Source organism: Ptychodera flava, chromosome 3, assembly GCF_041260155.1.
Source record: "Ptychodera flava strain L36383 chromosome 3, AS_Pfla_20210202, whole genome shotgun sequence".
Classification (NCBI taxonomy): domain Eukaryota; kingdom Metazoa; phylum Hemichordata; class Enteropneusta; family Ptychoderidae; genus Ptychodera; species Ptychodera flava.
In genome coordinates, this window is record NC_091930.1 from 45,602,092 (window position 1) to 45,619,237 (window position 17,146).

The 17,146-nt window shown below is 36.9% G+C and overlaps 1 protein-coding gene across 1 annotated transcript in view; it reads right to left on the minus strand.

Annotated features, from left to right (window-relative positions):
• Nucleotides 1-14,606, minus strand: part of LOC139130260 (uncharacterized) — a 38,226-nt gene extending 23,620 nt beyond the window's left edge. The window contains exons 1-3 of the mRNA XM_070696012.1: nt 14,366-14,606; nt 14,033-14,116; nt 12,318-12,439 (exon numbers count right to left, since the gene is read on the minus strand). Of these exons, the coding sequence (XP_070552113.1) occupies nt 12,318-12,439; nt 14,033-14,116; nt 14,366-14,606 (447 nt within the window). The remainder of the gene's footprint in view (nt 1-12,317; nt 12,440-14,032; nt 14,117-14,365) is intronic.
• Nucleotides 14,607-17,146: the final 2,540 nt, after the last annotated feature.

Below are 17,146 nucleotides of genomic sequence, written 5' to 3' on the forward strand. Positions count from 1 at the left end.
TTATCAAAATCGTCTCAACTGCCTTATTTGCCCGTCAAACATACGCTTTAACGTTACCATTCTAGTAACAGACGGCAGATATCGATTAATTTTGTTCTGCTCATGCCAATGAATTAGTAGATGTGTACTACATAAAATGTGCCCACTCAGTTCATCTATGTTAAGGGCAAAAAATTCGATTTGCGTATGTCTTCTGAATTCTGCTTACGGGGAAAGTGTCGTTCTCAGGTCAATAAAAGTTATATGAAAACAATTGGCTAACCCCAACAGAACATTTAATGGAGAAAGTCTTTTTACATCAAAGTTCTCTCTTCATCCTGTACTTTCTTTAAACGAATGTTATATATTTTATCAGAGTTCGACGGGAGGAACTACAGTCGGATTTGCAGTAAGCATTTCGCTCGAATACTGAATTTCGCGCCATGGTGTCGTAACATTTAGCGCATCTTCCCCTGTGTTGCGGGACATTCAATTATAAAAAAAAAAGATGACAACCTGAAGTTTGAAAGTTTGCATCTCGTAGGTGAGACGTTACATCAGTCTTGATGGACAGCAATGCGATAGCGTTGCAGGTTTCAATACGTTATATTTTGCCTTACAATCTGGAGGTTCGCTAAGCTCAGTACTGAGCACGATCACTCCCTTATTTGCAGTTTGTGTTGAAAGAGCAGAAGCGTGTTTTTTCACTCTGCACTCATCGGCCAAATTCAGCTTTTGTTGTTAGCTTTGAGGAATGATCTGTAGGAAATTTTAGGAATGATCAACTGCTTGAGTCATCTACCAACCTCATGGATTCACTTGAATCAGCTAATATCTAATTTGGCAATATCAATATTTATGATTACCTCCTTCATAGTACCACACGGCCCGAAAGTGTGCTCTCCACTGCAATGCCCTAAAATGACGGGGAAAATGAGGACACTACTAAAACGATCGTCCCCACTTTACTTCCATTTTCAAGTGTATTGTTTGGGAGATACCGCAGCAGTCGCTTATGGTGAGCTATACATCGAAGACCTCAGGTAGCCACCCTAAAGGTAACGTAGGTCTTCACTGTATATATAACCTCTAGCGACATAGGGCAAAGCAAGAGCTTCACTGCAGATATCACGCGATTGAACGGAATCAGTGTTAAATGTCGCTCTCTCATATTATGCTTTCCAGGGACCCTGAAGAATGCAAAAGTTATTTAATGTTGTTTATGTTTAGTTTTGAGTTTTGAATTTGTTTACTTTCTACTACCATGTATCTTGGTACTCCAAGGGATAAAAGTGAAGAACATCATCATTTGACAGGGAAAAGCCCTCCCGTGATCAGCTGCCTATCATCACCAATTTTTTTTAATAATTGTTCGAGAAACTATACTGTTTTCAATATAATGCGTTTGACGTCGATAGTAATAAAAATTCCCGAATACGTATTTTGTGTATTTATGTTATCCGCCTCTGTGAGAGTTTCTTTTCTGTACCTCAAAAATCGTACAAATTATCTCTGTCTGTCTATATCTAAAACGCTATTATATGAATTTTTTTTAAATTAAGTTTCCCATTCTACCAGAATAATAGAGAATTGATGAGATTCACCGGTTCTCATTACAAGAAATTATTTTCTAATCAGACAGTATAAAGAATAGAAAACAGCTGCGCCCGGTATTAACTTGAATCGGATATGAAACATTTCAACTTTGAATGCTTGTTTCACAGGTACAAATTTGAAATAGTTCTGCATGTCTTAAAGTTTACACCATTGCCACAATATGTACCTCCTTATTGACTGTAGTGATCCAGCAATCGTTCCTGAATGGCGATTTTATAGCCCGCTAGATATCATTCACTGCCATACACTATCTCTTCATTCATAGTGATCGCGATGGTAAGTGTGAAGACCTGGGTGCACACCATTATTGCACGAAGACAGGCTGTGTAGAAATTCCAACGTGTCCTCATGTTGTTTGATCACTATGCATTCAAAAATAAAGTTTTTGATTTAAAAAATGCAATACGATATTCTTTCGATCAAATGGCCCCAGAAACACCCAACAACTGTACCCTTCTTTGCCCTGTGACAACTGACCTTGGTTTACGACCGGCTTGCGAGTAAAATGAACAACAATATAGACACAGGCCTCATGGCAGAAGTGAGTGCCCAGGCAGTATACATCACGTCTGATTTCTTCCCAGAAAATTTGAATCAACATAGAATTTTTTAGTTGGCAAAAACAAGATTGAATGTCTTTTGGCGTGCATGAAGCCCTGTGCTCTTTATTTAAATCGATCTTGCTACCCACTTGACCTCGTCTGCTAAAAAGAAATCTAGTAGAAATTTACGCACATCGTCAAAGTTGAACGGTTCATCCAAACTAAGGCTGCGCACAAAAAGCTTGAAATTTAGTGCAGAACTGCCTAGGTTAACCAGACTACAATTCAGTGCTTTGATCTGGCTAGGCCCACAAAGTCTGGAGACAATCACACTAAAATTGCCAAGTAAAGTTGGCGTGATATCGAAATAAAGGATTCAGCCAGGCACCAACACAAGCACAATGTAAAATATACTTCGTGACAAATTATGGAAAATAGAAGAACGGAATTAAGAGTCACAATAAATTGATGCTGAACTGGGATGTCTGCGATTGATTTAAATTAGATACACAACAACGGCTTTAAAAATCTGGATTGAACGTTAATACCTTATTAGAAGTCTTGCATGTCGTTTTATTATAAGTCGATACATAATCGTAAACATAGATATGTTATAAATTTTCATTCCAAGACTAGTATTCCACCTTCAACTCTTCTAAACAAGAAAAGTGGTTCAATGACTCTTTTATTTCATTCGATGTAATACACATTTCATTTTACCAATGTAATGATGTCGAATTGCCATGCGGTAAAAAACTGACATGTGTGTGAGGGTGTATTTTAGGCAGATGTAGAGACAGATTGATTGATTGGAAATTTATATATCAATGAAATTGCAAACGATAAATACAGATTTTAAACTATTACACTTTTATTCAATCTGATAAAATGAATTGTACAATTCAATGTAGTCTTAGACTTATATCACCTTGATTAAAATAGGTTATAACATGCTCTAGTAAAGTTTGTCTTGGTCGACAATAATAGGGAATTTATACTCTTTTCACGTCTATTTCTTCAATTTTGGTGCGGCCAAACTGTTTGTGCGTCCCCTTTTGATGTTCTTCTTAATATAAACAGATAACTTGATGGCTGATTTTCTCCCACCAAAGAAGTTACGTCCGTTTATAGTCTCCAACTCGTGATCACCAAGACATAACGTCACTTGTATTTTCCTTTGGTGAACGGAAGAATGACACTGTATATATGAAATTTTACAATTCATTTTAAAAGTTATTTGTAGTGGAAATGCAAATCCCAAGCCGGTTACAACAATATCTAATGCGGTTATATTATATATATGCTTGTTTGAAGCAAGCCTGTAAGGTGTTTTACTTAAAGGCACGCTTTTCCTTGCCTTATCGAATGACTGGATGTTCTCTGACTGAATTATATTCAACAACAAAACTTAGGTGTTGTTCAATGAATCAATTTTGGCATTTTGTGCTCGCTAATTACAAGTTCAGAGTTCTCAAAAAAGGCATTCACTGAAATAGACATACAACTCCGCAAAAAATCTATCCTTCATCATGCGTGTTTTTCTCTATGAAATAAACACTACTAGTCATCGAAAATGGATACAGTTCATTATATTGTGACTTTACACTAACGTTCTGTGCAATTACATGCAAATTAAATAGAACAACAAATGCATCCATTTTCTGAATTATAATGCCGGTCAGGATAATAGAACACAAAAACATTATAAGCCAAGTTGTCAATGGAAGTCTTTGCGTCATGCAAGCTTTCCCCAACCTAGATCTAGACGTGGGCTGCTATGAATCTGAAAGTCAAGAGTCACAACTGTTTGTAAATACAGATTTTTTACTGCTTTTTAATTCAGAGAACAACCCTCGGCCAGAACAAAGTTAATGATCATACCTTACAGGAGTAGATCTTAAATATTGTACTTATTGTTGAGAAGGTTAACAATATTGGCATGTACAATAAACTTGCTGATTTGCTTTGGGCTTCATCTATTCTCTTATTTGACCTCTCTGTGTGATATGGCATAGCTCGTCCAGACACATGAAGAAAGCATGGACACGAGACCTTCCAGTGATTGATCGTCCTGATTAATTATGGAATAACGCAGTGAAACTATTGTCATAGCTTCATATCATGGTATGTATAACCGCTTCATACATGTTGGTGTAGGCAGTGTACACAAATAATTGCGATTCAGCACCGGTAATGCATCTTTCACACAATGCTCTTTAAATCGTAACGACTATGACTGACAAACAGGTCAACATTAAATGCACAGTTCAGCAACAGGGGTTTTGCATAGGCACCATATTGTTATTAGTGTATTAAAAGACATATAGTAGTTTCAGCTGGTTAACTTGAAAACAAATTCAATATGGATAGGAGTATATTCAATAAATACACTTAAAAGTACAAGCACATATTATTAGTAAATAATTGGTGATGAAATATCTTGATTTTAAATCGTAATTGTGATAAAAATATGGTAAAATTCGATTTTAAGATTGATCATCTCGAGAAACACTCTTGTGTTTATCTATTCCTTTTACTTTTGCATTCGTTTTCTGATTCTGCCCTACTTCTGCAATGCAGTGCTGAGGCCAATGCAGAGTTCTACAGCAAGGTTTCTGTACTTCTTTGCTCAACGTCTCTTATACAATTCTTATCTATTATTATTTAGAGCATTGAGAGAAATTTCAATATTACTTTCCTAAATAGTTTACACTGAATAAAAGCGGTCATTGTAATTGTGTTATCAATTATTCCACAAGTAGAATTTAAGAATTATCATCTCTGAACAATTCTCTTATGTTATCTATTCCGTCACCCATGGCAATGTTTCTTCCTAGCCTTACGTCTTCTTCGAACATTTGTATGTAATAGCATACATCTTTAAATATGTATTATTAGTTTGTGAAAAGTTAAGCTACACGTCGTCAAAATATCAAACGCTCGATAATGCGTACGTTTAAAATGTCACCGGATATATCTTAATTGAAAAGGCTTATCAATAATTAAAGTTCAAAATATCCCAACTGTTACAGATAACGCGAGAAAGACAAATGTAATTGAGAAGTAAAACAACAAATGTGTAACATGTATGACTCAATATGAACACGTTTTCATGGTCAATAATCCAAAGGAATAACAAACTTGATTAAATTGAATGGAATTTTTTATGCACAATTGAATAGTTATTTTATACTTAATGGAAATCATCTGAACAATACCGTATCCGTTAGTTATCACTATCATTTCAGCAATGTAAGAAATCCTCGACCTCCATGAAAAGAAGTTATGGAGTTACCGAGAGTAATAAATAGCTAATAAATAAATAAATTATTCATCATCATCATCATCATCATCATCATCGTCATCATCATCATCATCATCACACAATTAATAATCCAACACTACAGATTAAGAAAATATCTTATCTTAATTAATTGTGGTATCAATTATCCTATTAACACGAATTTAACAATCATCATCTCGACAAAAGCCCTCTTTTGTAATTCATTCAATCCTCAATGACAAATGAACACTGTGCATCGAGTCTGAACTTTCTACAAAACTTACACCATTACAGAATGTACACTCCTCTGCAACAAAGTTAATTGATTGTCTTACTTTCTTCAAAACTGTAAAACTAAATTGTATACGTTTCTTATGAATACACACAATACGTACAATATATACATACAACATATACTTCTTTAAATAGTATAGATATATTAAAACATGAAATTTACTTAAATAATCCTAAGCAATTGTAGTGTTCTGATCTCTTTCTGGCTTGTTATCCTTTTCCTGCACCTTTTGAAATTTCATACGTATTAATAAGGCTGCTCTATTTCTGCTATGCTGACACAAAAGAAGAGTACATCTCCTCTATAGAAAAATAAGTTCGTTATTTTTAAATTCGTAGTGATACTTTACTCAATTTAACGCATCAAGACATCGTTGTTGCTTTTTAAACTCTTTGAGCAAAGTACAGCCGTAAGCAGGTAAAGTGTTAGAACGTTCCATGCATTGTAAGTTTCCACTGTCCTACCCTTTTTGTAACAGCGCACTCATAAATAATTGCTAGATATGAAACGACAGAGACTTATTTCAGTAAACATTGATCATTCTAAGCGGCAGGCTGTACATCGTTTTTTATTGTGTACGCCTATGATATTACTTTTAATTTGATTCAAACTCAAAGCAAAGCCTTCTATATTTTTTCATAATAAAGTGAGTTAAAGAAAACAATAATTTTGTTGCACCTTTAGAGCCGATGCGGAGACATTCGAATGTATGAAAACACCGACTCTGAACTAGCCAAAAGAATAACACGATTTGAACGGTCAAGATTGAAATAACTTTGAACTCTTTAGACTATGGAGAACTTGAAATAAATGTATACATCTGTCTCTCTCTCTCTCTCTCTCTCTCTCTCTCTCTCTCTCTCTCTCTCTCGTGAATTTATCGGTGGTGTAAAACAGATTTAGTTTGAAAGTTTACGTTTCCAATGAAACACTTGATCAAACGCACATTGTAAATGTTGTTATGTAGGTCATTCCCCCCACACTCATCATGACCTGAGTTCAATTAGTCTAGAACATTCCCAAGGTCACTGCCCTTAATGACCTCACAACCTTGAATTCAATTAGTCATGTTTGGAATGTTCTGGAAAGTTGATTAGTTGTGTAAGGGAGATAATTTTAGAACAGTAATTAGCATGTCAATAAAAGTTCTAGATTGTTCTTATATGCCTTTATAAAAGGGACGTGCACAGCTTCCAGTCAGACTTTTGGGATCGTGTCTCTTGTGTGTTACTAAACTCCAGCAGTAGTCATTCTCAAGACTTTTCAAGACCTTCACTGTCAACGCTGGATTTATACTGTGGTCTTTGTGCAGCTTCAAGCCTGCAAGCCAAAGGACTGTTCATTCATCCGACTGACTGTTACAACTCTGAGACTGGAGCTTTGCCGTCCCAGCTGAGATAAGTAGTCTGTACACTTTTAAAGCTTGTACTCTGTCCCTAACTTAGCAATTAGTTTTGTTTTCGTAATAAATTTTGTTTAAACGGAAACTGCTGAGTTCACCCTTTTGTTCGTTTTCTCTGCACGTAACAAATTGGGGGCTTGTCCGGGATACGAATATTTTGAGCCGTTTGACAACATTTTGACAGCCTTTTCAAAACTACTGTATACTGTGAACTCAGCGAAATTTAATCATGGCGGAATTTAAACCAGACGAATTTATGGATGACCTTGATCAGGACACATTTAATTCCCTCAGAAAAGACAACCTCATAACACTGGCCAATTTCCTTAAAGTAGAAGTCAAAAGATCTATGCGCAAGAGGGAAATACAGTACCGTATTGCCAAACATCTAGTTGATTTAGGCCAATTTGAGGAATCCACCCTGAAAGATTATGAGCCCGAGTCTACCTCTGAACTCAGAAAATTAGAATTAGAAATGCAGACAAATTTGGAGATCAAGAAACTAGAATTACAAATGAGAGAGAAAGAATTACAAATGGAAAAAGAGAGACAGGCAGATTTGGAGCTTAAGAAATTGGAATTAGAAAAGGAAAAATTACAAATGGAAGAAAGGGAAAGGCAGGAAAAATTACAAATGGAAGAAAGACAGAGAGAAAAAGAATTGCGATTAGAAGAACAGCGATTACAGGTAGAAATAAAACGTTTAGAGCTTGGACAGTCAGGAAAATTCTTCCCTTCAGACAAGTTTGACATCACTAAGCATTTCAGGCTAGTTCCCCCTTTCCAAGAAAAGGATGTTGATAAATATTTCCTTCATTTTGAGAAAATTGCTCAGAGTCTGAATTGGCCTAAGGAGTCCTGGTCTATGCTTTTGCAGAGTGCTTTGGTGGGTAAAGCCAGAGAAATTTATATTCAGTTGTCAGTAGAGCAGGCTTCAAATTATGATTCTGTGAAGGAATTAATTCTCAAGGGCTATGAGTTGGTGCCTGAAGCTTACCGTCAGAAATTTAGGGATTGTGAGAAGGTGAAGGATCAAACTTATGTTGAATTTGCTCGAACAAAAGAACAACTGTTTGATCGTTGGTGTCTTCGGAAAAGGTCAGTCAGAATTATGACAAATTACGACAGCTCGTTTTGATTGAGGAATTTAAAAGGTGCATCCGGAGTGACATCAAGACGTTTATCAATGAACAAAAGGCAGATACATTAGAGGTTGCTGCACGTTTGGCCGATGATTATTCATTGACCCACAAATCTTCATTTCTCAGCAAACCATCCCAGTCCTTTTCATACAGAAACAATGCAGGTAAATTAACTCCTCCTTTTCATCCAAGAATTTTTCAAAGGAGAGTAGGAAATCAAATGACAACAGTTCACAGAGTTCAAGTAACACTCCCACATCATCAGATCCCAAGTCTCAATCTCCTTCTGACAAACAGTTCGGTACACTTTCTTGTAATTATTGTAAGAAAGACGGCCATTTAATGTCAGAGTGTTTCAAATTGAAAAGAAAACGTGAAGGTCAAAGTGGTCAAAGTGGATCTAAGCCCACCGGCTTTATTTCTTCATCAACTCAATTAGAGTCTAATAATGTGTGCAACACATTTTCTGAGGTTAAACCCCTCTTATCCCCAATTAATGAGGTCAAGGTCAATTCTTCTCAAGATAGCATTATGGGTATTTTCGAACCATTTATTCATGATGGTTTTATATCACTTTCTAGTGATTTTTCTTCTGCTACCCCTGTCAAAATTTTAAGAGATACGGGGGGCTTCCCAGTCTCTTTTGTTGGCAGATACCCTGCCGTTTTCTGAAAAGTCATTTTCAGGTTCTAAAGTTCTTATTAAGGGGGTAGATTGTAATGACTACATTCCTGTTCCTCTCCATAATGTTACTTGTCTTCGGACTTTGTTTCTGGACCTGTGACTTTAGGTATTAGGCCTTTTTTGCCTTTTGAAGGGATTCACCTTCTTCTTGGAAACGACCTTGCCGGGGACAAGGTCATTACTAATCCACTTGTGACTGATAATCCTAGTTTAGATCAAAATCCAGAGCCAATAGAGGAAGACATTCCCGGCCTTTCCCATCATGTGCCATTACTCGAGCCATGTCAAAGAAAACTTCTGAGAATCAAAATACTCTCAAAAATAATGTCACAGATGTTGACTTAAATGACACTTTCTCAGTCAGGTGTTTGACACGGAGCATTCCGTTATCCCTCGTGGATTTGAAACTTCCAGTAAAACTTCTGCTGACCAAAGTCAGACATTTTCTAGATCAAATCTCATTGCAGAACAACACAAAGACCCAGATATTTGTGTTTGTTTGACAGGGTAGATGATGAAGATAAAACTTCAGATAGCTCTGTTTCCTATTATACAAAATCTGGTATTCTCATGCGTAAATGGAGACCTCCAGATGTTTTGGTTGATGACGATTGGGCTATAAAACATCAAATTGTGGTTCCAAAGCCCTATCGTGCTGAAATATTGCGCCTGGCCCATGAAACGCCCTGGGCTGGTCATTTGGGAGTAAGGAAAACTTATCACAAAATTCTCAGTCACTTTTATTGGCCTAATCTCAGGCAGGATGTAGCACATTTCTGTAAAACTTGTCACACATGTCAAATGGTAGGAAAGCCAAATCAGACCATTCCAAAGGCCCCTTTACAGCCAATTCCTGCATTTCAAGAACCATTTAGTAGGATACTAATAGACTGTGTTGGGCCCCTACCAAAACAAGATCAGGAAATGAGTACATGCTGACAATAATGTGTACATCAACTCGGTTCCCAGAAGCCATACCACTGAGAAATATAAAGACAAAGACTATAGTGAAAGCTTTAGTCAAATTTTTCACTTTATTTGGCCTCCCTAAATGTGTCCAGTCCGATCAAGGCTCCAACTTTATGTCTGGAATTTTTCAACAAGTAATGGATCAGCTAGGCATTAAACAGTATAGGTCATCCGCCTATCATCCAGAAAGTCAGGGTGCCCTTGAGCGATTTCATCAAACTTTGAATAACATGATTAGGACCTACTGTTTTGACACAGAGAAGCAGTGGGATGAAGGAATTCATTTTTTGCTCTTTGCTGTTAGAGAGTCAATTCAGGAGTCTCTTGGTTTTAGCCCATTTGAGCTTGTATTTGGACATACAGTCCGTGGCCCACTTAAGCTCGTTAAAGAGAAATTCCTATCAGACGATGATGATTGTCTGAATATTTTGCAATATGTGTCAGATTTTCGTACAAAACTCTCTAAAGCATGTGAATTAGCCAGAGAAAATCTTGAGTCATCTCAGCAGTCAATGAAAACCAAATATGATAAAAGCACCTCAAAACGGAAGTTTGAACCAGGTCAAAAAGTTCTTGTTCTACTTCCGATTCCTGGCAAACCACTCCATGCTCGTTACTTTGGGCCATATCTAATTGATAAGAAATTGAGTGATTTAAATTACATCATAATAACACCTGACAGGCGAAAACAAAAACAGCTATGTCACATAAATATGCTTAAGCCATATTTGGATAGGGATAATCCTACTAAAACAAAGCCTGTCAGTACAGTCAGTTCTGGCCATTATGAAGATAGAGTGATACTGAAACTGACTTGAGTGAAAATACTCTAAACTCAAAGCTGGGCTCGGTCAAGCTTCAGAACTCAGAAATCCTGGAGAAGCTGGAGTCTACAAAGTTGGCACACCTCCAGCCAGAACAACAACAACAGCTGAAAGAACCAATCCATGAACATTTGTTCCAAGATGTTCCAACGAGGACAAACATCATCTACCACAACGAAGATGTCTGCGACAGTAATCCAGTGGAACAACATCCAGACGGACTGAATCCTGCGAAAGCGGAATATCTCCAGGAGGAAGCCAAGTATTTGCCGAACAATGACTTTATCGAACTCAGTAAAAATAACCGGACTTTGCCGTGCATACTTTATGCCAAATTCAGTGCCATTTCAAGTTTTCCAACAACAAATTGCAAGAAGATAGTCATGGGACATCCTGTTTGCTACTTTTCACACAAATTTAACAAATCCCAGAGAAACTACTCTACAATTGAAAAGAGTGTTTATCTTTGATATTAGCTTTACAGCATTTTGAAGTTTATGTTACTTCTTCAAATCAGCCAATAGTGGTTTATATTGATCACAACCCTCTTGTTTTTCTGCAGAAATTCAAAGGCAAAAATCAGAGATTGCTAAGATGGAGTTTAATGTTACAGGAGTTTAATCTTGACATTAGACATATCAAAGGCAGAGACAATTTAATTGCAGACTGTCTCTCTCGTATTTAGAGTTTATTGTTGTTCACTTTCAAGAAATTTTATTGTTGTTCACTTTCAAGAAACTTTACTTTAGAGTAAAACAAAATTTGAGTACTTAAATCCTTTTCAAGATTACATTTGTAAAAGAAAGATTTTTCTTTGAAAAATTTTCTTTTTTTGAAGAGGGGGTGTGTTATGTAGGTCATTCCCCCCACACTCATCATGACCTGAGTTCAATTAGTCTAGAACATTCCCAAGGTCACTGCCCTTAATGACCTCACAACCTTGAATTCAATTAGTCATGTTTGGAATGTTCTGGAAAGTTGATTAGTTGTGTAAGGGAGATAATTTTAGAACAGTAATTAGCATGTCAATAAAAGTTCTAGATTGTTCTTATATGCCTTTATAAAAGGGACGTGCACAGCTTCCAGTCAGACTTTTGGATCGTGTCTCTTGTGTGTTACTAAACTCCAGCAGTAGTCATTCTCAAGACTTTTCAAGACCTTCACTGTCAACGCTGGATTTATTACTGTGGTCTTTGTGCAGCTTCAAGCCTGCAAGCCAAAGGACTGTTCATTCATCCGACTGACTGTTACAACTCTGAGACTGGAGCTTTGCCGTCCCAGCTGAGATAAGTAGTCTGTACACTTTTAAAGCTTGTACTCTGTCCCTAACTTAGCAATTAGTTTTGTTTTCGTAATAAATTTTGTTTAAACGGAAACTGCTGAGTTCACCCTTTTGTTCGTTTTCTCTGCACGTAACAATGTCGATTGAAATACCGACCAATGCATGAACTTACTTCAGTTTATTCAGAAATAGCATAATCTAACTTTCAACCGCTAAAACACTTAAATAGTGATTGTAAGAGCTTTACATAACCTACTACTACTTCTACTAAATTATATCGTCATATCATTATGATCACCTTCATCCGTGTCATCTTTAAGATCATCGTCAACATCATAATCTTCAACTCATCATAGTCATCATCATTAACATCATCATCATCTTCATCATCATCATCATCATCATCATCATCGACTGAAACTGATAAATACAATACAAAAACAGAAAACGATTTCTATTCAGTAAAAATGATATAATATAAAAGATGTACATCATCTAAAGCTAAACTGTACGGATCACTATCTTCATTAAATCTGATTAGGATATTTTGCACAATTTTAGCATTTCTTGCCGTTTTGCTCTACATAATTAATTATGGAATGGAATGGTTGAAAGAACAATCTTGGCTATTTTAAATTTGTTACGTAGATGGTACGGCGAGAACCCGAAAACGTTGCAAGTTTTTGCTCTGCCGAAAGGATTTACTTTACAAGACAAGCGAAGAATTTTGAATAAACCTAAACAGATCAGTAAAAATGTTAGTCCCAACTGACTGGTTCCTTAAACAACGCCTTTAGGTTTCCAAAACCAACTTAGAAATATCAAGAACAAACGAGAAACTGCAGTACAGGTTATTAATGAATGAACGCAGTATATTGAATGTTTAAAATGCAATAAATCGTTTAAACATATCAGAAACATATTATACACTCTAGACATCAACATTTTAGGAAATCTTTATGTCACATAACTTAATTTTGACGTTAGATAATTTATGGACTAAGATCTACCATAGAGACTAATGTTGCACCACTCCTGTTCATACTCAACATTGACGATATGCCTCTAAATGCCCCTTATCAATCTTTCTTGTTTGTTTTCTGAGCAAATTTTGATTGATACACTTATAAAGTGGTAAAAGAAACTTGTACGTAAATCCAAACAAATGCAAGTTACTTACTCTAATTACTCTAAGTGTAATTGGTAAAGTAAATAATAATGTTGATAATTTTGTTCTAGATACGTTTCTCACACAAACGATTAATGTGTTATTATTGACTCCAAACTTTCTATCGTCTGTCGTATTGACATGGTCAGTGGAAAGGCCACACATGTGGTATGTTTTGTCAAGCATCACTACTGGTTGATCTATCTTGAATTAATTCGTCCATTTTTACTATACAAAACCTTCACCCTTGACTACATTTCTGACCGTCAGTTCAATCCTTACCCATCGCAATCGCTTTGTTTGGTACTCACATCACATTACAGTGATTCAATGGGGCGATCATCAGAATTGCGTAATTATAACTATGGCTTTTCCAACAATTGTATGATATTAGACCCAATAACATGTATTGAAAGGTTGTTGATTGCTTATCGTGCGAAAATGTCTTATATCATGCGTAAACTGTGTCATCTCTGCTGCATCTGAAAGGTATATGCACGCCTCGCTATTCTGCGAAGCACTGTGGTGTTGATGCTACGATCTCATACGTTTCAATGAATTCACTAAAAAATATGTATTTGAAGATCAAAAGTACCTTTTCAGAGCGTTCTTGAGTACCTTTCATGAGGATTGTTTTGTAAACACTTGATTTTTATGTTTTCTGTCACCTTTATCCTCAATATTATTTGAATTCCGTTGGCCTTCCGAAGAAAGTTTACTTTAATTCTGGTGACGTATGTTGATTGACTGGCATTGCATACTGGAATGTCACATTGTAAATTAAAAATAAAGATTTTGCTTACTTACGGAGGCTTAAAATTCGGTCTCCATAGTTATAGCTGTACTTTGCATACTATCAGCTTCTTCAGTCCCCTTCAGTGCATCTGATTTGCACGGGTTCTTTCGAAATTTCTTTCTCTGCACAGCATCTACAATGAAATGAAACATAATTATATTCTCTATCCGGTTTCCTGCGACGAGAAATCCAAACTCTTGATAACCGTTGTTTCTGGACGTTATAAATACAATACTTTTCAAATTTAAACATTGCCATTATGAGAGGCGACGTAAAATGAATAATAATACATTTATGTTTGGGAAAATATACCGAACTATACAATAAAACTCCTGCATTATTGCCCTACAATGCGAAATGTTCGATAAAATGTATGACCTGCCTTGAGGTGACTTTGCTTCGGGTCCAGGTTCAGGTGGCACTGGACGTCCAGACGATGTACTCCTTTTGATATGCGATATTGTGTACAGGTAAGGGTTCACAGCAGAGTTGACAGGTAAAATAAAGACAGCACTCCAAGCATAAACGGAATTTGGTATTGTGACTGTGTCAGTCAATGCAAGAATGCCCATCACAGAGATTGGAACCCAGCAACAGAAATCAGTCAGTACGATGAGAGCCATATTCCTTGCAATTCTGGCTGATTCTTTCTCTCTCCCCCTTGGTTTGATTGACGATTCTTTCGCTATCATACGTATACGCACATACATGACCGCATAACAAGCAAAGATCACGGTAAAAGACAGGAGATTCAGGAAGAGGAAGATCGTGACAGAGTATTCCCATCCGGGAGAGGTTTCATTTGTCAGATGCAGAGACAGACAGACCGGGGAACGACCATAATAATTATCACCAAAATAAGATATTCCACTAAGAGGCAGCAAGCTGATGAAAGTGACAACAACCCAGGCTGCAGTCGTTGCCAAAACCGCTGATTTCAAGTTTAAGTTGAGAAATTTATAAGGAAATGCAATGACCAGGAAACGATCCAGTGTGATAATAGTCAACATGAAGACAGACATTTCACTTGATAGTGCTGCCAGAAATCCAGCAAATGCGCACAAATGACTTTTCCTCCAAAATTCGTCATGCTGGACATACTCCCCACGATAATAAACATCAGCTGATGCAATAATCAACATGTATATACCCATGGTGAAATCTGCAACTGCCAAATTCCAAATGAAGAAAGGGTCAACTTTTACTAGTTCCCTGTTCCATATACGCCTGATGATTACAATTAAGTTGCCGATCAATGCTGACAAGCCTATGATCCAAACGAAAAACCTCAAAACTTGATTTGCCATAAGATCTTCGCAAGATGAAAAGGCGTCTGCCTCGGGCGTACATTTTTGGACTTTGTCAAGCTGTCGGACCATACAACAATACCTATAAGCATCGGTAAATCTGAAATTGCAGGAGAGAAGATCACGTTGTATAACAGTCTGTTAACAATTGACTTGATTAATAGGGCAGAAGGCCAATGCTTCGTTACCTGTTACTCCGCTAGAATACACGCGAAAGACAAAATATTACCCGATATCCAGAATGAGATGACAGAAACAAAAAATGATTCATTAATTATGAAAAAGACGATTTTCAAGGATTATGTACGTAGATACATCAGTTTCAGTACATGGGGAAATAAACAACAACAAAAACAACAACAACAACAACAACAGCAACAACAACGACAACAAATGAAGTTTGCTCAAAAGGCTTCAACAAGAATCTGAAGCTGTATTGCATTGCCATTTCATACGCCTTTTTGTTTAACAGCGGTGATCTTTAATTGCTATCATCGTTCCATTAACTTGTTTAAACCAGTGAATATGTAGTATTTTTCCGACTGGACTTTCGTTGGTGCAAATATATAATTATCGAAACCATTGCAACGCCAACCATTTCATTCCACTAATGTCAAGTGTTCTTTAAATTGTGTGATTTTAAGTTAGAAAATTTAACAAATCGTACTTACATCACATCATTTTGTAAATAGTCTTTACACTGTAGTATTTTTTACAAGAATAACAAGTTAACTTACATTTCTTCCAGACTTGACAGAGGAGAGAACACCTGCAGACTATCAACATCAAATTTATTGCCAGTTAGATACCTACAAAAAATAAGTGTCATGATGTTATTAATTTACCTCGAATGCGAATACTTTATATACAGCATTATGCCTTTCCCTCAGGTAAGTTTATTTTTAAAACTTCTCCTTAGCTTTTGTCGCTATCATTATTCTCAATCAGTTGTGTATTATATTTTAAACCAATATCACATATGTGTCAGTTTTTTATATGTAAAATATGAGCCACCTCTGATGACTACATTTTGTCGTCTGCCACGAAGTTACGCATGGTTCGATACATAGCTACCGCCACGTGGTATGCGTCTATTCATACCACGCGGCGGCCGCTATGTATAAACCAAATGTAACTGTGCCAGTCACCTATGCGAATTCGGTGGAATCAGAAAACTGTTCGTTTTTTTTGCCGAGTCAGTATGACTCGGCTTTCTCCCACGGGGCATGACCGATCACCGACACGAGTGGTACTGTGGCGTACAGCAGCGTCAGCGTAGACAGGTACTCCATAGCTTAGTTGACAATGGCCCAAGTGCCGAACATTCGATGTTTGGAAGCTGAATTTAGGCGGGCCACCGGAATTCAAACTTTTACTTTTTTGAGGACATGTTTTTATCGATATCTCGCGATCCGCGCGCAGTCGCCATGTCAAATATCGATCGTTGGCATTAAAAAATTGCGTTTTAAAATGTTACGAAGTGGGAGTGTCACTTTAACACCTTGGGGATTATAAGTCTTCTGTTTGTCACCCGAGTCGGTCAGAGCGAGGACCCGGGTTTCAGGTACCATGCAAGTTAATGCAGTCTTTCCCTAATGTGCGATGTCCTATAGTTAATTAACTACAGGTCATCTGCAAGATCTTTCAAATCATCCAGCGGATGCTAATGCTGCTGTACTGCAGCCGTGTTCAGGACAAACTGTTTTTCAGCATGTTTTTATAGTAAAATGCAGTTCCTATCATCATGTTATCGCGACGTCAATGACTTTGTGACTGTTATGAGAAGATGTCCCACTGTCACCAAATGTACGTATAGAAATGTGTTCCTTTTGTCTTGGGTAAGAGGTAGAAACACA